Source organism: Pinus tabuliformis, chromosome 7 (assembly GCF_031772625.1).
Source record: "Pinus tabuliformis cultivar Carrire ecotype Pingquan chromosome 7, CPIR1, whole genome shotgun sequence".
Classification (NCBI taxonomy): domain Eukaryota; kingdom Viridiplantae; phylum Streptophyta; class Pinopsida; order Pinales; family Pinaceae; genus Pinus; species Pinus tabuliformis.
The window spans coordinates 1159435530-1159460873 of NC_142293.1; the positions used below are offsets into that span (position 1 = coordinate 1159435530).

Genomic DNA, 25344 nt, shown 5'->3' on the forward strand with positions numbered 1-25344 from the left:
AACTTTATAGGATTCTGAAATACTTCTTGAAATCTACAATCGAATTGTGTTCAGGGTTTGAGAAGAAAAAAAAAATGGGTCATAATATGAATAACACTATCTCACATCATCAACCACATGGTCAAGAGTGGTAGCTCCTTCCATGGCAATACTCTTAGTTGAGAAAACACAAAAAAACAACATTGCAAAATCCCTATAGTGAAGCTCTTTCTCTTTGAGAAGATGTCATGATGGTATCATTTTCATTCTATATTTTTAGTACTAATTTTTCTCTATCCTCTTGTGCTTCCCTTTTTTTTCAATACTATTGTTTGATGTTTCCATTGTAGTTAGAAGACACTCTTTTCAATATTGTTTTTCTTCCTTGTTTGGAAGCCTGTTGTAAACATTAAGTAGAGAGACAATCTCTCATTGCAAGTCTTTAGGGTGCCAAAAAGTTCCAATGATGCAAGTGTAAGCTTGCACAAACCCAAAACAAAATAACCCAAAACCATATACAGACTGCAGATTCAATAAAGCATAGTGCATTGGCTAAAAATTATAAAATTAACTTATTAAAATAGGAGACAAACTAAAATCAAGCCACAATGGATAAATCCATGTCTAGGATGCATACTGACATGGTTGAAAACAAGATGCAACAAACTATAAGAACATAATAAGTGCCTACCCACGAATCACCACATTTTGCAACAGGTCCAGTCATACCTGCACTTCGACTGTAACAATTTGCGGCTCTATCCTATTTGGTGTTGCCACATTTTTCCTGATAAACTGATTTCAATCACATTGAAGGCACAGTTAACCTAGAACAAAACCCTCAGAGTAAACCAACTCTCCATCCTTAAGCCATTTAATTTTATACTAACCTTAAAGGACTCCGGCAAGGTTTAAATAGCGCTCCATCTAATTTTCCAACCAAACCCATGAGGAACAAAATCCATCAAGACAGCCTGAGTTGTTGCTTCAACCTATGGAAATTTCAAACTTTGGGGAAAGTCACTGGTAGTATCGTCTTTCAAGGGATGCAGACATAGATATCAAAGTAGGCCAGATCTAATAGAAAAGTAGAAAATAAGACGGAGTTCGAATCTCTGGAAACTGCTCTCATTGATGCAGATTAACATCAACTGACTCCTAATTCGTAAGGTGTTACTTACAAGAAGTATGGGTGTAAATATCCTTTGCATTTCCCACGATATCATTTCATGTTTATTTACTTGTGTAATTACCATCGACTTTCCTCATACCACGGGATAGACATCATGACCGAGGCAAAAGGAACAAAAATAGAGCTATTCGTAAAATGTCATTGGCCTGCATAAAAGATAGATGAAAATGTTTGATGAGAAGATTCAAAAGAAAGGCCCATCAACATGATAATTTTAGAAAGTGAATTAATGAATAGGAAATTTAAGGTGATTAGTGTGTATATATGGCTATACTAGCATTTGCACCTAATGTTGCAAAGGAAACGTCGTAAGGCATATAGTGTGGAGGAATATTGAAATGTGAATGGGCATTTTTGAAAGAAAGGGTCGATGATAATGAGTTTCAATTGAGGAAGCCATGCTTAAAACCCTGTTCGGGGGTTAAAGTGGCTATAAAATGGAATAAAAATCGTCATAAATAGCCATTTAAGTTGCTTAAACACCTTTGTATCTGGATAAAGATTTCCTAGTTGAAGGTGAAGGTAAACAAATGAATCCAGGTGAACAGGTTGATGATAATGAGTTTCAATTGAGGAAGCCATGCCTAAAACCCTATTTGTGGGTTAAAGTGGCTATAAAATGGAATAAAAATAGTCATAAATAGCCATTGAAGTTCTTTAAACACCTTTGTATCTGGATAAAGATTTCCTAGTGATGAGCCCCACAAATGTACAATTATTTGGGCTCATTCAACCTCCTAATTTGACTTAATCCACCATTCTCATTAGTTTATTGCATGTTTTGATTATATTTATGTTAATAGAGTGAATTTGGTTAGTCATTATGCCAACAAGTCTAATGGGTGCTTTGTGTAGCCTTTTTGGTCAACTTGGAGACAAAATTGAAGGTCTTAATGAGCACTTGGCAGCCAAATTCGTGGGAAAACAAGCTATAGGATTTGTAGGAAGGTGTCCCGTTCATTTATGGACCCTTACCTCGAATTCTCCACCATCAGCTCGGAGTTCAAGGGCCACCGAATCAATTAGCACAAGGGCAGCCAAGAAAGTCAAGTAGGACTGCTGTTAACTCCAAGTTTTGGGCAGCCGAGTCCCTAAAGATTAGGAGGACTGTTGGGTCCTCAATTTGTATAAATAAGAAGGCTTAGGGCCTCATTTGGGTTAGCCAGTGTAGCCAGTGGATGTTAGCTAGTTAGCCAGTAGATAGTAGCTAGTAGTTAGTCATTCCATAGCCTTGATGTAGTCATTTTGTAATTCGATTTGTATGCAATAGATTAGCTTTGCTTTCAGCTCATTCTCAAGCTCTTCTTGTGGACAGTTTTGATGTAACTCTTCATTTCTTGATCAATAAAGATGAATCCAGCTTTGCACCAGCTCTAAATCTCTCTTGGGAGGCTGTAGCTCTTGGGGTTGGGCCCATCTCAAGTGCCCAGTACCTCCTTCATTTATCTTTATGTGTTTGCTGCGTTCTTAAAATAAAATCTGCTCTTTAGATTTGGATCTTGCTTCGTTATTTAGATTTCTTTTGATGGTTAAAGTAGCTGTTTATGTTTAGAATATATTGGTAGGATAATAACAGGAAAAAGCTCCAAAAAAGGGTCAGGAAACGCTTTTGGCTTCACCTCTTCCTTATTGGATTAGGGGTTGGAGTTGAAGTAACCATGTTGTCCGAAGCAAAAACACTTTCTTTGCTTCACCATGCAATCATTAGTGTTTGAATCTCGTTCGTAGAACTTGATATCAGTTTGGATGCATGCTTAGGTTTATGATCACTTAGTTTCATAGTTGTTTCACATGGTTTCACTGCAAATAAACTTCTGTTCATTTCCTTTTGCTGTTAGGTCAGATTAGAGTGAAATAACTAGGTCATAGGTTTTATAACTAGATCTTTGTTTTCTTGCATGTCTTTGTTTGTTCAGTTTGAAGAACCACTTGCAGAGTACCTGTTATTCTTCCTTACCTGCCCATACTCCATCCAACCTTCCTGCTTCACCCTTCACTTATAACCCTTACCTTACATTTGCCTCATCCGCTTACTTTGCCATGATTCTCATCTTCTTGTGCAACATCGTTTCATCCATCCTTGACAAATCCAATCGCTCCTTAGCCTCATCCACCAAGTCCTAGACCTCTTCACACCCCTATTTCACCTTCATACTCATTCCTCCATCTTTTTCCCTCCATCCATGCTCCAAAATCCCATTTCGAAACATCCTGTAGAAGAATTACAGAACATCCTGTAGAAATCCTAAACATCCTGTAGAACCCCTGCAGACTTCCTGTAGAAGTTCATAAACACGGTTGCATGGCATCTAGACTTTGTGAAACTCTCTGAAAGGATGTTAGGGACCCCTTAGACCCTCTCTGAACCTTCCCAACCTTTCCCAAGAATTTCTTCTCCTTGATCCACCTCTGCACAGTGAAAAGCTAGTTAAAAGCACATGCATGATAATTCCAACAACTTAATCAAAAATGCAAAAAGATGTTTTCTTCAGATAGTGATAACTTAGACACGTGCATTTTACCTTCCTAGAAGTAATGGCATCTCTTTTCATAGTTTGCATTCTTTCCTTTGCATCAGTAGGACTAGTTGGTAGAATTAGGGTTTTCTAGGGTTTGCGTTTCTTTTTGGCTTTCAGTTTCTTTCCGCAAGTAGATCAGCTTCCTTTGAGTTAGCTTTTGTTCATCAGTTAAAAAGCTTCTTCTAAGAGCTCATAGAAGTTGGCTTGAGCCCCTAGCGGACTTGTGCCAGCTGACCAAGTGACAGCTGCCGCAAGAGCTAGTACTTGTGCATACAGCACCGTCGCTTCCAAGTTTGTTACGAACTACCGGGTTGATATAATTAAAGAAGGGAGTTCCAGGAGTTGTAGCATTATTGCTACAATACTGGGGCCCACCATCTTTTTGGCGCCGTTGCCGGGGAAGCGTCAGAGTATTAGTGATTGTTGCTATTCTTCTATTTTCCACTACAACCTTCTGCTAAGTAGTTTATTTCATTTCCATTATGCAATTTCGTTTTTGCAAAAGTAGATTAGAATTTCCCGCTTTCATAGATTAGAATTTCAATTCCGCAATTTCATTTCTGCAAGCGTAGATTAGCATTTCAATTTCGCAAGCGTAGCCTAGCATTTCATTCCTGCAATTTCAATTGAGAAAAATAGATTAGTCCTTTCATGCTTTCATTTCAATTCCGCATTTTCATTTCAGCAAGATAGTTAGTTGCAGTTCAACCTATTTTAGTTTTGCAGGTACAAGAAGAAAAATGCAAAAACCAACCAAAAAGATTTCATTTCATGCCTTGTAGGAGTAGAGATAAGTTAGAAAAATGATTGCACAACACCCCCCATTGCTTCACACAGCCAACCTTCTCTCTTCTTCGATGGCTGTGTGTTGGGTCCCTATAATACTAGTGATTACCCCATTACTATTGTAGTTATACCCCTTATTTATATTGATGTACCCATGTAGTGCCCATATTGTTACTATTGTGCCACATAGAAGCCCACTATTGTTATTGTTGTGCCCTACAATATTATTGTTATGTAGGCTTTGATTGTATTGGGACCACTTAGACTCCTATATATAGAAAGGAGGTATTTTCATTTGTATCATCCAAGAATTGTTCATTTATGTAATGTAAAGGAGGTTGCCCCCTCGAAGAGGCTGAATTCTAAGGCGTGGATCTCTCTTTTCTATCTTTTTGTGAGCTGGTTTCATAACATTTGGTATCAGAGCTTTGGATTCTAGGGTTTCGCTGCTCCAAACAGGTCATCGTGGAATTTTCGCTATAACTTTTTTTCTGTGACGTTTCAGAAGTCGCAAAAAAAAACCCATTTGAGAAGAATTGGTGCTGAACCTTGGGTCCGAATTTCAGAACTTTTCTCGCGATATTTTCGGAGATATGATCTGAGGAAGTTGGTCTTTTTGCAGACTCCTGAATTACATTCAAAACAGGTGACCTGGGGAAATTCGTCATAACTCTCTCTCTGAGGATCGGATTGAAATTTCGTAAAAAGGTACATAAATCGGACGGATGGTAGTTTCTTGTGGGTGAGTTTCAGATTCAAAGGTTGAAACAGTGACTCGTGGCACGTCGTACAAGTTCGCTCTACTGAACCAGTCTAAAAGCAAGTCACTGTGGGAGATTTCACATAACTCTTCCTTGGAGAATCCAATTTGGCTCAGAATTGTGGCATTGGAAAGAGGACGCAGAAGGCTACTACAGATAGAAATTTCAGAACTGGATGATCCGAAATCACAGAGATACATCAGATTCAATATCAGGCCTCTATAAAGTGAAAAAAGGTGTATAGTTTTTTTTTAAATTTTTGTGTAAGCTTGGTTTAACGGAATTCAAAGGGCATAGTAAAGCATTATTATCGGTAACTGATGCCCCGAGGAAAGAAAATGCAAACACCTAGTAAGGAACCTGAAAGCTCTAGCATGACTCATGAAGAAGAGGAAGAAATGCTACATGATATATCAAAATTACAAGAACAAGTGCAACAAATGTCACGCTCACAAAAGCTAACAGAAGCTAAGATAAGTGGCGTGGAATCTAAGGTAAATGGCGTGGAATCTAAGATAAAGGGCATGGAAGCTAAGATGGATGGCATGGAAGCTAAGATGGATGGCATGGAAGCTAAGATTGACGCTAAATTTGATGGCATGGATGATAAGATGGATGAATTGAAGAAGTTGCTACAAGAAAGGGTCACTAATGGTGAAAAGGTAGTAAAGGAAACTCATGATGAGAATAAAAGAAATGTTAATCATGATTCCATAGACTCTAATGTTGGATCGAAGACTCACCATGTTCCAAAAATCGATGTGAGGAAGTTTGATGGCAAGGATCCCGCCACATGGATATTACAGATGGAGCAATTCTTCGATCTCAATAATGTGCAAAACACACAAAAGGTACGTATGACAACTTTATATTTGGAACCAAATCAGTTTGTATGGTATCAATGGCTTTGTTCTCGTGATGCAGGTATGGTATCATCAGCCCAAGCTCAGTTTTCCCTTCCATGCAAACACTTGCAAAATGCCTTGAAGAAAAAACACATGGAACAAAATTTGTTTTTGCCATAACTTGAAAACCATGCATCCATTTGACAAACCATTTTATGGGGAATTGTACAAGGGTGATGGCAACATGCTTGACCAGTTTCAGCCAATTCCGGTGCACGGTTTCCAAGAAATCAGTCTCCATCACCATCAGCCATTTTTGCATTTTCTCCATAACCGTGCATCCATTTCAAAACCTGTTTCATGGGGATATGCATATGAGTGATGGTAACCTACCCAAGCATTTTCAGCCGATTCCGATGCACGGTTTCCGAGAAATTGATCTCTGAAATCTTCAGCCATTTTCCATTTTTCTCGAAATCCGTGCATCCATTGATCACGATTTTCCTATGGGAGATGCATCATGATGATAGAAACATGCTCATCGATTTTCAGATCAATCCGGTTTACCGTTTGAGAGCAATGGCGAAAACAAGTTCTGGTTTTGTGACCATGCAGTAGCAGCAGCTTGAAAGTGCAGATCTGAACGTGGAAACAATTGCATGCAGCTCAGATCCGGCCAGAGGACACCTGCACAAGGAAAAGCAATAAAAAATCATCAGCCATGCCCTCATGCAACCAAGGAATCCAAGCATGCAGCAGCAGAACATAAGCATGCAGCAGCAAAAAGCTTCACAAGCAACCGTTTGACTTCAGGTACGTGACTAAACCTTGTTCATCTATTGCATGAATCTAGTCTAAGCATTGCATGAACGAATGGAATGGTGAAATTAAGCCATGAATGTAGCAAGACACCCAGTTCTCTAGCACTCACGAGAAAGTCACGCAGCCTGCGTGGATAGTCATTCACGTGGAAGTTGAGAAACACAGGCAATGGAAGATTTGTTGAACTTCAGTGCACAGGGCTTCAATTGATTAACAAATAGAAGGATACATGCAGTTCATGATAGCACAGCAGTTCATATGGGCCAGCACACGTTTTGCCACCTCACTCCACCAAAAATCACGCAGAATTAATGAGCGCTCAGCTGAAATTCATAAACTGTTAGTCAACTTGCACTTGCATCATGTTAAACTGAAGTATACATCCTCTGCTTCCACAATCGGCTTAACCTATCGTCCTCCGCTGAGTTTCCTACCTGTTCTCGAATTTCACTCGTGCATCGAGCTCACTTAAAGGCAGAATCACATTCTACAGGAAACGGGTGGGGTCTTCTACAGGAAAGTGCAGCAGAGTCTTCCAGAGCAGAGAAGCCTAAGGTTCTTCATCCAGTTTGGAGCTTGAAGAAAGCTCTGAGATCCGACACCATTGTGGAATAAATCCAGTAGTAATAGCAGGCCATGGAGTCAGAAACGAAAACTCCAGAGTTCACTGGTGGTCAGGAGATTGCAACTTTTCTTGGCTCATATGGACTACTGCCCAAGGTTTGGGAAGAGTCTCTTCATGCAAGCAATTCAGAGGGCTTTACTGTGAATGAGCATGAAGATTTCGTATGTGTCACTTTCGCTTCAAAGAGTAGAAGATTTCATTGTCAACCAGAGTAAACGTGGAGAGGACAATATAAAAACTGTTCAAAAGGTATCCTCTGAATGCCTCAAGGGTGATGATGGTGAACCAGCCTTCATTCATCCAGGAGCTCTTATGTTGTTTCTCCATATAATCGAGAAAACAGATTTCCAAGCAAAGTTGCAGATTTACACGGACTTCAAACAAAAGAAACTCAAGCCCATCATGTTTGTGGGTCACTCCATAGGAGGGGCAGTTGCAACCTTGGCCACATTATGGGTTCTGGGAAAAGGCTAAGGCAAAGCTCTCCCTTTTGTATCACGTTTGGTTGCCCTCTGGTCGGACATGAAAGGCTTGTTGAAGCAGTTGGCCGTGAGAACTGGGGAGGAAACTTTTGTCACGTGGTTTCCAAGCATAATATTGTTCCTCGGATGCTCCTTGCACTGATTGAGTCCATTGCTAACTCCTTGACTACCATTTTTCCTTATTGGCAGGGCACAAATGTGCCTGATTCTTTAATTCAAGATGCTTGTAGGACTCTTCTGAAACAGATCTTTATTTCTCCAAGCAGCCCATACAGACCTTTTGGCACTTACATGCTTTGCTCAGGCAATGGTGTAGCTTGTATTCAAAACGCTCAGGCGGTTTTGGAAATGCTTAGTTTGACTATGCGAAGCCAACGAACTTCTTTTGATGAGATTGTACAGGCCTGTCTTTCAGAGCACATAAGGTATGATTCTGTTTTGGAGGAGGTTTTGCAAAACTCCATAAGAGGGATACGATCAATAGAGAATCCCAATTCAGAATCCCCTTATGAGATGGCTATTTTATTGCAGCTTGAAGCTATTGACGTTGGAGCTCAGAATGATCATGAAAAGCTAGAGAAACTGAAAAAGGGGATAACACAAATGTTGATAAGCTAGCTATTGAATTAAGCGTAAAACAAAGTAGCATGGCAGAGCTTGAATGGTATAAAGAGAGATGGAAGAAGGTTCAGTTGCATGGCGAACATATCATAGTCCAAGGCCTCAAGTACCAGCCTCTACACCACCACCAATTTGTTTCTCAACATATCCATCAGGCCTATCAGCATATTGATGAGCCTCGTCATTGAGTTTTTGGGAGAAAATCATGGCAATTTTGGCTAATTAAGAGCAGAAACTTGAATGAGACAAGGAGGGGAGATTATAGGAGATAGATCCTCCTCATTGAATCCTCACTCATTCAAATATTACTTAATCAAATCACACTAGCTCAGAGTTGCAAGCAGCAGGCAGTGAGGAAGAAGAGCAGAAAGGAGGAGAAGATGAAGGCTGCCACAGCCCAGCTGGCAAGATACAGTGGTGCTGTCTGTTTCTACAGGAAGACAGAGGACTGTTTCTACAGGAAGCCAGCGAACTGTTTCTACAGGAAGTTTGAAAAGTGGGAAGCCAAAGGAGAAATCGGCTGAGATGTTAGCCAAAGAAGCCACCAGGGCCATCAAAGATGAGGAGAGAGATTGGTTGCTCAGAGGATGAGCAACACTTTCAGTAGGGGGGTGATGATGAGCCCCAAAAATGTACAATTATTTGGGCTCATTCAACCTCCTAATTTGACTTAATCCACCATTCTCATTACTTTATTCCATGTTTTGATTATATTTATGTTAATAGAGTGAATTTGGTTATTCATTATGCCAACAAGTCTAATGGGTGCTTTGTGTAGCCTTTTTGGTCAACTTGGAGACAAAATTGAAGGTCTTAATGAGCACTTGGCAGCCAAATTCGTGGGAGAACAAGCTAGAGGATTTGTAGGAAGGTGTCCCCTTCATTTATGGGCCCTTACCTCGAATTCTCCACCATCAGCTCGGAGTTCAAGGGCCACCGAATCAATCAGCACAAGGGCAGCCAAGCAAGTCACGTAGGACTGCTGTTAGCTCCAAGTTTTGGGCAGCCGAGTCCCTAAAGTTTAGGAGGACTGTTGGGTCCTCAATTTGTATAAATAAGAAGGCTTAGGGCCTCATTTGGGTTAGCCAGTGTAGTCAGTGGATGTTAGCTAGTTAGCCAGTAGATAGTAGCTAGTAGTTAGTCATTCCATAGCCTTGTTGTAGTCATTTTGTAATTCGATTTGTATGCAATAGATTAGCTTTGCTTTCAACTCATTCTCAAGCTCTTCTTGTGGACAGTTTTGATGTAACTCTTCATTTCTTGATCAATAAAGATGAATCCAGCTTTGCACCAGCTCTAAATCTCTCTTGGGAGGCTGTAGCTCTTGGGGTTGGGCCCATCTCAAGCGCCCAGTACCTCCTTCGTTTATCTTTATGTGTTTGCTGCGTTCTTAAAATAAAATCTGCTCTTTAGATTTGGATCTTGCTTCGTTATTTAGATTTCTTTTGATGGTTAAAGTAGCTGTTTATGTTTAGAATATATTGGTAGGATAATAACAGGAAAAAGCTCCAAAAAAGGGTCAGCAAACGCTTTTGGCTTCACCTCTTCATTATTGGATCAGGGGCTGGAGTTGAAGTAACCATGCTGTCCCAAGCAAAAACACTTTCTTTGCTTCACCATGCAATCATTCGTGTTTGAATCTTGTTCGTAGAACTTGATATCAGTTTGGATGCATGCTTAGGTTTATGATCACTTAGTTTCATAGTTGTTTCACATGGTTTCACTGCAAATAAAATTCTGTTCATTTCCTTTTGCTGTTAGGTCAGATTAGAGTGAAGTAACTAGGTCATAGGTTTTATAACTAGATCTTTGTTTTCTTGCATGTCTTTGTTTGTTCAGTTTGAAGAACCACTTGCAGAGTACCTGTTATTCTACCTTACCTGCCCATACTCCATCCAACCTACCTGCTTCACCCTTCACTTATAACCCTTACCTTACATTTGCCTCATCCGCTTACTTTGCCATGATTCTCATCTTCTTGTGCAACAACGTTTCATCCATCCTTGACAAATCCAATCGCTTCTTAGCCTCATCCACCAAGTCCTAGACCTCTTCACACCCCTATTTCACCTTCATACTCATTCCTCCATCTTTTTCCCTCCATCCATGCTCCAAAATCCCATTTCGAAACATCCTGTAGAAGAATTACAGAACATCCTGTAGAAATCCTAAACATCCTGTAGAACCCCTGCAGACTTCCTGTAGAAGTTCATAAACACGGTTGCATGACATCCAGGCTTTGTGAAACTCTCTGAAAGGATGTTAGGGACCCCTTAGACCCTCTCTGAACCTTCCCAAACTTTCCCAAGAATTTCTCCTCCTTGATCCACCTCTGCACAGTGAAAAGCTAGTTAAAAGCACATGCATGATAATTCCAACAACTTAATCAAAAATACAAAAAGATGTTTTCTTCAGATAGTGATAACTTAGACACATGCATTTTACCTTCCTAGAAGTAATGGCATCTCTTTTCGTAGTTTGCATTCTTTCCTTTGCATCAGTAGGACTAGTTGGTAGAATTAGGGTTTTCTAGGGTTTGCGTTTCTTTTTGGCTTTCAGTTTCTTTCCGCAAGTAGATTAGCTTCCTTTGAGTTAGCTTTCGTCCATCAGTTAAAAAGCTTCTTCTAAGAGCTCATAGAAGTTGGCTTGAGCCCCTAGCGGACTTGTGCCAGCTGACCAAGTGACAGCTGCGGCAAGAGCTAGTACTTGTGAATACAGCACCGTCGCTTCCAAGTTTGTTACGAACTACCGGGTTGATAAAATTAAAGAAGGGAGTTCCAGGAGTTGTAGCATTATTGCTACAATACCGGGGCCCACCACCTAGTTGAAGGTGAAGGGAAACAAATGAATCCAGGTGAACAACAACTGGGTATCCATATCGATTTGGATAGGTTATTTAAGAAATCATTATTTAAACGAAAAATTTAATTAATATCAAGATATATTTAAAACATGTATTATATTCATTAAAATAATTTGATTTTTTTTTTAAATATGTTAAAACCCATTGATAATGAATTGGTTGTAAAGACATAAACTATCAGAATGGTATTTCATCTTGAAACATCATTTTTCAAGTTTCAGTTGGAAAATACAAGTAGTAAATTGTAACGAAAGAGGTTAGAGAAGAAATATAATATTCTGAAGAACATTGTGGTTGTCATTCCATATTTGAAGTTGCATCGAAATTTGTTGGAGGCATCGAAGACCTGAAGAAGCAGTAATGAACCTGCAAAATGTATATTTTGTTAGGATTTGTAATATGTAAATTAAGTGTGGAAATTTATTTGTAATATTTTGCATGTGAGTTGTGTTAAAATGAAATTGGAATGAATGGAAATGAAGTTACAAGGGAGAGAAACAAGGCGCAATCTAAAGTTTGGAGGGGAAATGAGATATGAAATCTTTTATAGGAATGTGCCTATGTAATGATGTATGGAATCTAGATTGTATATAAAGGTGCATTGAATATATAGACATTATTACAAGCCCATTCAAACCCAAGTGTGACATCAACTTCAGATTCCCTAAACCCTCAGATGAGTTTGAGCTAATTATAGCCCAGGTTGGATTGGTAATAAATCTGGGTTTTACTTGGATTGAACTTACTACTAAAATAACAGAGGTTTTGGTATTTTGTGAATTAAAATTCATGCAATTTGAGTGTTTTTGCAAAGTAATCTGCATTTTCTTTAACATTGTACATAAAAAAGGTTTGGTCTTTTGTGAATGAAAATTCATGGAATTTGAGTGTTTTTGCAAAGTAATCTGCATTTTCTTTAACATTGTACACAAAAAAGGTAGCTGCTCTATAACAAGCCTGGGAAAGATGGCCATGATTATTAAATAAAATGACGTCAATATTCAATGTCATTGAATAATATTCTCAGTGTTAATAAATCTAAATCTATGCTAGTTTATTTCATGAACGGAATAATCAGAGCTAAAAACCGTCGCCAAGGGATTGCAGACTACTTCCTCAATTTATCCTCTGCACTCTGACTTATTTGTAATACAGCCTAGCATGTGAAGGGTGTGCTAGTTAGCAGAGTAGGGTAAAGTCTAAAAAAGGCTTAAATACTCGTTATCATCTCATTTCTCTAAACCCTCTCTCCCTTGCTTCTGTACTCCGTTCATTCAATATTTCAAGTATTCACTGCCTGTTATCTTCCTTAATCGCTTAATCCATTGAATTCAGTCCAAAAAATAAATACCAAGATGCCTACAACTACTGTTACTCGTTCGAGGAGGAACATCCCCAAAAGAGGGCAGGTGAAGGCAGCCATTTCCTCTTCCCTCGCCCAATCCATCAGATCAGTGTTAGGAACCCCTAAATCATTCAACCACTCTGTTGTTTCCTCTTCCTCTTCTCTCGCGACTGCAAATCGTTTGAGAGCACAATGAATGACTTGCCGATCAAATGGGCTTGAGTTTCTTTCATTACAAATTAAGTGATGCAGAAATTAAATCATTATGGATGAAAGCATGGGATCCATAGATCTGTTGTCCAAATCATTAGCTCATTTGTCTAACTCTTTTCCCCAGATTTGAAGCCCTGTAACAACAATGGAGTTTGCTCTTTATGCTGTAGTGAGTCACCAAATATAAAGAGGGGAAATATTTTCTACTATAGCAGCTTTTCCTAGTTGCAATTGAAAAGCTCTGAAATACAAAGTTTGTTGATCAGAGATTTTGAGTTGAAATATATGGCACTTGATTCCCCTTGGCATGTGTAACTGATTTTGATCCATTAGTGGTGTTTATAAACTTCATCTATGTATTGGATTGATAGAAATACCCATTAACATGTAGAATAGACTTGAATCTTGTTTTTTACATCCAAGAGCTAAGAGTTTACTAATTCATCATGCTTTTGATCCATAAGTGAGTGGCTATAAACCTTAACTCTGCATTGAGTGATGAATCATTTGCATGAATGTGCTTTGAATGTGTGGCTAATTAGCATGAATGTTCTTTGAATGTGTGGTTAATCAAATATGAATCGTTTGCATGAATGTGCTTTGAATGTGTGGTTAAGCAGATATGAATTGTTTGCATGAATGTGTGGTTAATCAGGTACTCAACACTCACTTTGAATGTGTTGTTAATCATTTGAATGTGTGGATGCATGAATGTGCTTTGAATGTGTGGTTAATCAAATATGAATCATTTACATGAATGTGTGGTTAATCAAGAACTCAACACTCACTTTGAATGTGTGGTTATCATTTGAATGTGTGATTAATGAAATATAAATTGTTTGTATTTTGGTAGTGAATGTTAATGATTGAAGTTACATGTAGTTGAAGTTATTAAAAAGCTAAAAGATTTTCTATTGTTTATCTTATAACTGTTTAAACTAGAAGGAGATTATAACTGTTCACATAGTTGAAATTTGGAGGATATTCTTTCATTTAGGTTAATGAAATGAAACTCTGAACAATTTATTTTGATTTAGGTTACTAATGGTCAAAAAATTATTTTGAGCTTATAATTGCTCACCTCTATGATGCATTCATTTGGGGTTAATTATATCATTTAGATTTATTGTGACCAAAATCTAATGTGAGTGTCAAATATGTAGGATGGAGAAAGTAGACGTTATGTGTATTCGGAACAGAGCCAAAATTCTGGGAACTGTAATTTGTGTGGGTGGAGCAATGGCTATGAGTTTCCTTCAAGGTCCTACTCTAGCCCAACTCTGGCCTCTGTGGGGACAACCAACATCAGTTTCCAACACTAATACAGTACACCTAGTGGCAACCATTCTACACGAGGGAGATTCAGGCAACCAGATTAGAGGGTGTATTTACCTTATCTCAGCAGTGATAATGTTATCCACTAACATGATATTGCAGGTCTCCCTACCACCTTGCATATTAAATTGATACCCAATTATAACCCTTTTCTGTATTTAGAAGTTTCAAAGCTCCCCACCCAATCAAATATATGATTATAATTTCATGTGCATGTTGAGACAATGAAGAAGTTTCCAGCCACACTATCCCTTACATCAATTACTGCCATTCTAGGCTCCATCCAAACTGCTCTCCTAATAGCCATTCTTGGCAGGGGCATCATTCCAACATGATGGATACTAGATAGGGCTAATATTTTGACTATGTTCACTACAGTAAGTCTACATACATGAATGATGTTCTTCCTCAATTTTCCTAGCCATGAATAACTTATATTTTTGTTAGGTGGTTAAGCTGATTTGTGGAAGATTAATACAATTTGGCAGGGAATCATATTCAATGCAATGGCATTTCCATTACAGTTATGGTGTTTGTGGAAACAAGGGCCAGTATTCATTACAATATTCAACCCAGTGTCTACTGTGTGCTCAGCAATTTTATCATCTATAGTTCTGGGAGACACGTTGCGTTCGGGAAGGTGGGTGGTTTGTTATATTGTCAAATATTCAATTCAGTGGTTTTTTATATACTCCAATATTCAATTTGTGTTAGATTGGTTCAGGTAAAATTAAACTTGATTAGATAATGTTATTAGTTGTTTTTGGGCTAATGAGAATCTATGGTTTTGTCCATGGTATTCATATGGAATATAGTATATTCTTAAGTCTTCAATTTCTATTAGAGTGGTTCAAGTAAATTTGTGCAATGGCTATGAGTTTCCTTCAAGGTCCTACTCTAGCCCAACTCTGGCCTCTGTGGGGAAAATCAACATCAATTTCCAACACTAATACAATACACCTAGTGGAAACCATTCTACACGAGGGAGATTCAGGCAACCAGATTAGAGGGTGTATTTACCTTATCTCAGAAGTGATAATGTTATCCACTACCATGATATTGCAGGTCTCCCTACCACCTTGCATATTAAATTGATACCCAATTATAACCCTTTTCTGTATTTAGAAGTTTCAAAGCTCCCCACCCAATCAAATATATGATTATAATTTCATGTGCATGTTGAGACAATGAAGAAGTTTCCAGCCACACTATCCCTTACATCAATTACTGCCATTCTAGGCTCCATCCAAACTGCTCTCCTAATAGCCATTCTTGACAGGGGCATCATTCCAACATCATGGATACTGGATAGGGCTAATATTTTGACTGTGTTCACTACAGTAAGTCTACATACATGAATGATGTTCTTCCTCAATTTTCCCAGCCATGAATAACTTAAATTTTTGTTAGGTGGTTAAGCTGATTTGTGGAAGATTAATTCAATTTGGCAGGGAATCATATTCAATGCAATGGCATTTCCATTACAGTTATGGTGTTTGTGGAAACAAGGGCCAGTATTCATTATAGTATTCAACCCAGTGTCTACCGTGTGCTCAGCAATTTTATCATCTATAGTTCTGGGAGACACGTTGCGTTTGGGAAGGTGGGTGGTTTGTTATATTCTCAAATATTCAATTCGGTGGTTTTTTATATACTCCAATATTCAATTTGTGTTAGAGTGGTTCAGGTAAAATTAAACTTGATTAGATAAAGTTATTAGTTGTTTTTGGGCTAATGAGAATCTATGGTTTTGTCCATGGTATTCATATGGAATATAGTATATTCTTAAGTCTTCAATTTCTATTAGAGTGGTTCAAGTAAATTTGTGCAATGGCTATGAGTTTCCTTCAAGGTCCTACTCTAGCCCAACTCTGGCCTCTGTGGGGACAATCAACATCAGTTTCCAACACTAATACAGTACACCTAGTGGAAACCATTCTACACGAGGGAGATTCAGGCAACCAGATTAGAGGGTGTATTTACCTTATCTCAGCAGTGATAATGTTATCCACTACCATGATATTGCAGGTCTCCCTACCACCTTGCATATTAAATTGATACCCAATTATAACCCTTTTCTGTATTTAGAAGTTTCAAAGCTCCCAACCCAATCAAATATATGATTATAATTTCATGTGCATGTTGAGACAATGAAGAAGTTTCCAGCCACACTATCCCTTACATCAATTACTGCCATTCTAGGCTCCATCCAAACTGCTCTCCTAATAGCCATTCTTGACAGGGGCATCATTCCAACATCATGGATCCTGGATAGGGCTAATATTTTGATTGTGTTCACTACAGTAAGTCTACATACATGAATGATGTTCTTCCTCAATTTTCCCAGCCATGAATAACTTAAATTTTTGTTAGGTGGTTAAGCTGATTTGTGGAAGATTAATTCAATTCGGCAGGGAATCATATTCAATGCAATGGCATTTCCATTACAGTTATGGTGTTTGTGGAAACAAGGGCCAGTATTCATTACAGTATTCAACCCAGTGTCTACCGTGTGCTCAGCAATTTTATCATCTATAGTTCTGGGAGACATGTTGCGTTTGGGAAGGTGGGTGGTTTGTTATATTCTCAAATATTCAATTCAGTGGTTTTTTATATACTCCAATATTCAATTTGTGTTAGAGTCGTTCAGGTAAAATTAAACTTGATTAGATAAAGTTATTAGCTGTTTTTGGGCTAATGAGAATCTATGGTTTTGTCCATGGTATTCATATGGAATATAGTATATTCTTAAGTCTTCAATTTCTATTAGAGTGGTTCAAGTAAATTTGATTAGGTAAAGTCATCAACTATTTTGGGGTTCATGAGAACCCATAATTTTGTCTATGGTATTCATGTGGAATATAGCCTGTTTAAAAACAGAAAGACTCCATAAGTGAAAGAAATTAACATGGAGGCTTTTGGCTTTTAAATAGGTTATATTCCACAGGAATATCATGGGCCAAACCACAAGTTGGAGCCAGAAAACTACTTATAACTCGACTAAATCAAGTTTACCAGAACTACCCTAACAATTTACATTAAATTTATTATTTCTTCTCTCATTTTGCCTACAAATTTACAAAATTAATTAATTGAAATGCTTGATTTTCCTACACTAGAACAGTTTGATAGGTGTGATTCTTATATTCATTGGTCTCTACCCTTTTCTGTGGGGCAAAAGCCAAGACGATGCTACCCAGATCAAAATATCTTCTGACGAAGAAGCAGATATAGCCATCACAGCAGAAGGAGAAGAAAATCAGCACCCACCTCCTGCTTCTGAAGTAGTGGATGTGAAAACACCTTTACTACAGTAACATTCTTGACATTTTGTTGAAAAATTGAAATGTTTGCAATAAACACTTAGTCAGTTCGAACAAAGATGGCAACTCTCCCAACAAAAATGGCTACCTAACATCAGAAGTTCCAAATTGCTCAGGCACACAATAGTACTAGGTAAATCTTTGATGTTTGTACGGAACAAATTTAACTTTTTCAAAGACGGTTGACTTCCAACCTGGGAAGGCAATAACTCCATTTGGAGGCAACCTGATAGATCTAAACATTCAAGAGTGGTGATATCTCCAAGTGTGGAAAGAGTCAAATTCAATAAATCACCCAAATGTAGATGTCTAAGTTGCAATACATTTCCCTGAAAGCCTGGAAGCATTTCCAGACATTTACACCTAGAAAGATTGATGTATTGAATATTCTTTAAATTTTCGAAGGAACTTGGAAGCATCTTCAAACTTTTGCACAATGTCAAATTCATGGTTTGGAGATTTCTCAGATTTTGAAACAAATCTGGAAGCATCTTCAAACTTTCGCACAGTGTGAGATTGATATGTTGGAGAGTTGTTAGATTCCCAAAGGAATTTGGAATCATCTCCAAATTGCTGCACTTAGAAATATTGGCGTGTTGGAGATTTACCAGATTCCCAAAGGAATTTGGGAGCATTTTCAAACTTCCACAGTCTGTCAGATTGATGTGTTGAAGATTTGTTAGATTACTAAAAGAATCTGGAAGAATTTCCAAACTACTGCACTTGGACAGATGGAAGTATTCGAGCTTTCTTAGATTCCCAAATAAAATTGGAAGAAGCTGCAATTTCGGGCACCCTATGAGGGTTAGACATCTCAAGGAGCTCAAATAACAAAATTCTTCTGATAGTATTGCTACATCTGCGTATGTCAACAATCGCGGACAATTCAGTACAATCTTTTCTAGGTGCTTCAGCGACCTTAATGACTTTGGAAACTCGGAAAATGGAGCTTCAATATTTAATTGCCGCAAGTGGAGAGGTGCCTGCAATGTTAAGTACGTTTCGATTATATAAGAAATTGAAAAGATAGGATAATTCTTGCTCTGCAAATTGCTGCATCTATATGTACATACCTCAGATCGAGATTACCACAATCGTTTCAATTCCCAACCGAACACTTCTAAAACTCTTAAATCGCACAATGGAATTCAAGAAGGTAGTGATGAGTAGTTCGACACATTCCAATGAAGCCATATGAGTTTTGGTGACCACACCGAAGTCAAGATGCTTTCAAAGTTGCCTTCAACTTCAAGAAGTTGCAATTTCCTGATTCCGCAGACCTCTTGACTGGAACTTGTATTCAAGGGAAATTCTAATTCTGAATGGAACACTTCCTAATCTTCATCCTACCCAATAAAGGTGTACCAAGGAGCCATCCCAAATCCGCACACTTCTGTTATCACCTGTTTGTGGTTTGAAAACAATAAACTATTATTAACATAATGTGTGGAAGACTGTTTTGAATACAAAATACCGAAAGTTCTTTAGACATTCAACAATTAGGATGGCTCAAACACTTATAGAGGATGATTGTTGCAACAACTCATGAAGATGAAGATTCTTTATCGGTTGCCAAAGCCAATGCCATAATAATTCTGGACAATCCACAATAGCTCTTCCCAAATCTATGAGGTGATCATGCATTCTTATTCTATTTTCATCGTCCAACTCGACAAGAAACTTGTTGAGCAGATTTTGAAACCCTACCAAACCATTCCATCCCGAACCCCTCCATATTCTTACCCATGTATCCTTGTCTTTTCCTATCGAAAAACAGGCGATATCTAAAAATATTTGCCGCTACTCATGATTGAGAGAGTCGTAACTAATTTTAAGGCTCCTTTCTATCTCTGCAGGTAATATTTGGTGAAGTCCATTCAGTTGCTCTTCCCAGTAAAGTTTGTCATGTCCACAAACAAGCAACCCAAAAACTTTCAATGATAGAGGCAAACCATGGCATGCCTTTAAAAACCCATCTACAAGATTTTCAAATCTTGGTAGTGGATATGGCTAGAAAAAGGCATGCAAGCAAAACAACTCTTGGGAGTGTGCTATATTGAGGCCTGGTAACTGATAAATTGACGACTTTGCAATTCCTACACTTCTAAGGATATGCTTGACCCTAAACGTAACCAAAATCAAGCTCTTGGGGTGAAGGACATGCTTAATTGGCAAGAAAGGATCTAGTTGGTCCACATGACCTACATCATTTAATATTATGAGTGCCTCACAAGCTGAAACATTCTTTTTAAGTATCTCCATGCCTTCTTCCCACCTCTCAATTTTGATATCTCTATCCTTCAAGTCTTAATGAGTTTGCTTTATACATTGTTTAGAGACATTTTATTTGCATTTTCCCTCACATCAAATAGAAAATAGGATCTATCATAATCTGACCTATTACAATTAAAAAGTTCTTTGGCCATCATTGTCTTTCCAATTCCACCGATGCCCACAATCCCCACAACCTTGACCTCCACATGCTCACCATGATGCAGTCGCAGTGTCCCTTAAAAATCTTGTAACTTTTCCGCCAAACCAGTTGGATATTTTGCCACATCCAATGGCATTGCAACATTTTTCAACACGGCTTGCACAACCTTCTCCAATAGCTCCTCTTCGTGCTCCTCCAAGAGTCTCTCTTCGCCCTCGTCCCTGAATATTAATTAAGACAGTAAAGTAAGTAATGACAAAAGCATACTTGATATGTGATGTATGCTTCAATGCAACAGATTTAGACCTAATATGGATCAAGACAGTGGATATCCTTACCCATTACCCTCCTGCAGTTCAAAGTCACTTATATTCGTGACATGATGAAGGGCGTTTGACCAATTCTGGATAGTCTGCAAGTCGTACTGCTGCTTCTCTTCGTGGATACGTAGGGCTTTAGCATATGATCCATCTTTATCTTTTCCCATCCACTTGACCTCCGAGGGCTTCACTTTATAGAAGACCGGAAGAATAATAGCTTTGGACTCCACCATCACGACCAACGCATCCAGGCACCACCTGGATTCGGCATAGGTCGCAGATAAAATGGCTATATGGACAGAGGCTACTCAAAGAGTAGCTTCTATGCAGCTTCTATCTGAGACGTAATATTGTGTCCAGCCTACAGTTCAGGCTTGTCGAGAAAGACTTGCAAGAGGCGACGGTATTTGTAACCATTAGACCAGTGCGCAAACTGTTTCAACAACTAATTTTTTGTAACCATTCTAATCTAATGGCTGAAATCTTTGCAATCGTCTTACATAATCCTATGGCATATAAAGATGAAAGGTAGGCAGAGAGAACTAGTTTTTTGTAACCATTCTAATCTAATGGCTAAAATCTTTGCAATCGTCTTACATATAATCCTATGGCATATAAAGATGACATGTAGGCAGAGAAAGGAGTTGATTTCAGAGGGAAATGCCTTACGACGTAATTAATTAATCGTCAATGGTAAAGGCTACATACCCATCCTCAGGTTTGATTTCAGAGGGAAATTCTTTACGGTGTAATTAATTAATCGTCAATGATAAAGGTGACATACAAGGTGACATACCCATCCTCAGGTTTACCAATACATCAAACAATACTTTCATATATTATTCAAAGTATAACACACCAATATACATGTTCAAAAATAAAAATATCTACAATTATTTTGATTTTGATGATAATAACAGATTTAAACCCGCACTGTTAAATTTATATTGGTATAACTTTAATTGTATATGCTTACAGTGCAACCACATTTAATATCCTAAACCACATACAAAATCCTATAGCAGAGTAAATATTATTTTCCATGGAGAAAAGCAGAGCTTATTTACCATGCCATAGGATCAAGTGTAAGAAAGGAAGCCGCACGTGCTTGAACAGGGCTAGAAACGTTAGGCTGCTACTAAAAAGGCGTAACAAACTTACGTGTTAGTCTCCGCTTTGGTCTGTTTCGTAGTTTTAAATGCGAAGGAAGTCAAATCATTAGCACTACGTGTAAATTTTACAACATCAATCCACTAAACTAATATTTATAAACTAATGCTTTTTTAATTTAATGTCAATCCACTAAACCAATATTTATAAACTAATGTTTTTATATTCAGTCCTTCAAGCTGTGGTCTTTTCCATTTTTATGTAGTTATACCCGGCTGCCCTACACATGGTTCAATGGATTTGAACCTGGGACATTCGTTTTGCATAATACTTGGTTAATTGACCTTGCTCTGTAACCATACAATATGACATTGTTAATAATATTATTATATGTAATTTTGTGGAGAATTTTAAGATGTTTTTTGAATGTATAAATATATTTTAGGGTTTTAAAAAATTAAGTTAATAGAGTTAAACTTATGTTTGGAAGAAATTATGATTTGATTTTAATAAAAATGGAAAGGGAAAAAAATTATTTAATAATTAAATTAAATGATTATGTGTTCTTAGCTCCCACGTGAATCTATGTTATATATTGAATGGAATGTTAAAAAATTAGTATTCTGTTGATTGTTGATTGTGGATAAAAAGAATTGTTCAGGAAAAATTGAGGTGAAATTTTGATTTGTCTTATTTAAACTAGTTTTTTTACTATATATGGATTCAGCACCATGTAAAACTCCTAGGGTGCTTATATTGCACATGATTACCCATCAAGCTTGTCATTTCAATAAATTCTTGCCAGATTTTAAAAAGTTAAATCGGAAAAATCCACTATAAAAATTTCCAAAAAATCACACTAAAGACAACTCTTTTTTTATCACATTCACCACGAACCACCACAAACCACTGTGTAAAATCGGACATCTAATTGGAGTTGGTAAATATGTGTTTCATCAGTTCCTTTTATTGGGTGATATACAAACGATTAGATTTGCAAATTGAAATTAAAGTAGAATTCTATATCTAACATATAAAATCCCGTTGCACAATATATTGGTGTGTTAATTTCAATGGTCAATAGCTTTTAGATTTAAAAAACTGTATACAACCCACCGTAGTATTAAATACTGCATATCATGGAGGATAGAAAAATTCCATTTTGATTTCCAATTTCTTTTAAAATGGTATTATCAACCTTATGGACAGATAATCATTATTACTGCCAAATATCACAATGTAAATATCCCACATGGAGAAGTTGATAGCTAAAAAGTTTACATGCTATAAAAGAGATCATAATCAGTATCAACGCTCAAATGCAACGTATTTTGCAATTTCACCGTACGAGCTTATTTTTGGCTTATATTGAGATGACATCGAGGAATATCTAAAACGAGGTACATAACAAGGAGCGTGATACCAACAATCTCTAGCGAAACTGTAGGAAATAACAACTTACAAGGTTCATAGTATAATCAATTTTTTTCCGAATACTCTACAATCATTAATTTGATGTTGACAAGACAGAAACGGATCTCCATATAGGACTCTCATAAGCTTCCAGAAATCCTACTAATGGCGTCCATGCTTAATGAAGTGACAGGATCTTTCCTGAATAAATTGTGTACAAGTAATTTCTGAAAAAATTTAAATTATGTCACCAGCAGTTTTAACCCTTTTGCAAAATAATTGAAATGATAGGTTTCTTGATTGAAAAATAATAGAAATGGCAGGTTTCGTGAGTGAAAATTTGTTCAGCCAGTACAAGTATTTTCTCCAAAACTTTACAGATCAGCAAAATCTTGAGATCATGCTATTAGCACTTTTAACCGTTTTCAAGAAGCCTTTTAATTATGCTTATCAAGAATGCATCCAAATATACATGTTCAATGTTTTGACGTAAGGATTCCTATGGCCTTCTGAAACATAGTTGTAAGCATGTAACCATCCGATTATTTCAAATTTTCCTGTACTTGTAATTGACCATTACCCACCAACGCAAAGCTCATGATCACCCAAAACAGATTCTCCTCCATCACCCAAAACACATTTTCCTCATACATCTACAACAGAAGCACGCCTGCTATGAAACTCATCCCCTGCGTATACCCCACCTCGCTGTCATACACCACATATGCCTTCAACACATTGTGGAGAGACCTCTGCGCAAACTGAAAAATTAATAAGCCAGTCAGTTGAGCCGCAAGAGTCAGTTATGAGATAAGTCGGTTATTGAAAAGAAAAACATCCCATATAAAAACAATTAGGGAAAATGGCAAATCTACAGAAAAAACCGTCAAGAACCAGCTAGTTGCAAACATAGATGGCATGATGGTTTGCTCCTCAAAATGTTTCCTTAACTCTGGCAGTTGCTCCTTCACAAGTGTTTCAAAGTCAAATAGACATTTGTTGAGTAGAGGTAGACCGTCAAGGTATAGCCCTCCCAATGGAGTATTCGCTCCGCCTTTGAGCAGCACTACCATCACCCAAAAGGTATTCTCCTCAGACATGTACAACAATGGAGTATTCACTCCGCCTTTAAGCAACACAACCATCACCCAAAATGCATTCTCCTCGGACATGTATAGCAGAAGCACACCTGCTATGAAACTCATCCCCTTCGTATACCCCACCCTTAGACATGTACAGCAATGGAGTATTCGCTCCGCCTTTAAGCAACACAACCATCACCCAAAATGCATTCTCCTCGGACATGTACCGTCACCCAAAATGCATTCTCCTCGGACATGTACAGCAGAAGCACACCTGCTATGAAACGCATCCCCTTCGTATACGCCACCAAGACAGCGCGGATCACAGGAGTCAGTTATTGAGCGGCAAGAGTCAGTTATGAGATCAATGGTAGTAAAGTTTTTAATCGTCTAACACTAAATCTAATGGTGAATAACCAAGACAGCGTGAATCACACGAGAGTCCATTTCAAATGGAAACGCCTTACGGCGTAAAAATAAGAATCATGTATTACTAAGAGTGAGATATAGAACCTATGTAATGGAGTAATAGGTCAGGTTAAACCATTGTTAAATATTATAATAGAATGAAGTAAAAGCAAGCTTAGCTCATTATATTCTCTGTGCGAGCTCTATTAGTATGACGACATGCATGCATTCGGTGATATGTGGGATTCCTTACGAAGTTTAATATAAAATTGAGTATCATTTTAAGTCAATTTTTCTATTAGTAATGTTGTTCAAGAAGACCCCTTTCCATGTTATTTTGTTATATTTAATGTCAAGCGAAGTAAATTAAGCAACGGCCACGTCATGTAGATTGTTATCGAATATTAATTTCAAGAAAAATGCATTTGTGGAATATATTAGCATATAATGTTAATGTTTATGTAGAGTTGCCTTTTAATGGCTACTAACAATATGGAATTTGAGTTTTTCCATTCTTATCTATTTACCCATGCCGTAAAGGTTAAGGAAGACAGAATTTTATAAAATAATAAATAGTTTTGTTTCATTGTGAAATATATTTTCTATTATTTTAAATGAATTAGGAGGTGGATACTTCTGTTTATTTATTTTAGAATTAAATGAATAGATTTTTAATTTAATTATTGTTAATTATTAGATAAATGGTAAGTATTTATTTTTTATCAAATATTTCAGAATATTGTTAATAATATACACAAATTAGAAGTTAAAATTTATCTATAAAATCGTTATATTTTTTTTTTCTTTTTTAATTAAATTATCTAATTAAAAATATATTACATAAACAAATGTGATAAAAAATAAGT

The 25344-nt window shown here is 37.5% G+C and overlaps 1 protein-coding gene across 1 annotated transcript; it reads left to right on the forward strand.

Annotated features, from left to right (window-relative positions):
- Positions 1-14217: 14217 nt before the first annotated feature.
- Positions 14218-17705, forward strand: LOC149251601 (auxin-induced protein 5NG4-like). Its single transcript, XM_089453936.1, has 4 exons — positions 14218-14419; positions 14877-15028; positions 15840-15991; positions 17570-17705. The coding sequence occupies exons 1-4, from the start codon at positions 14218-14220 to the stop codon at positions 17703-17705; spliced, it is 642 nt and encodes a 213-aa protein (XP_089310062.1).
- The last annotated feature ends 7639 nt before the right edge of the window (positions 17706-25344 follow it).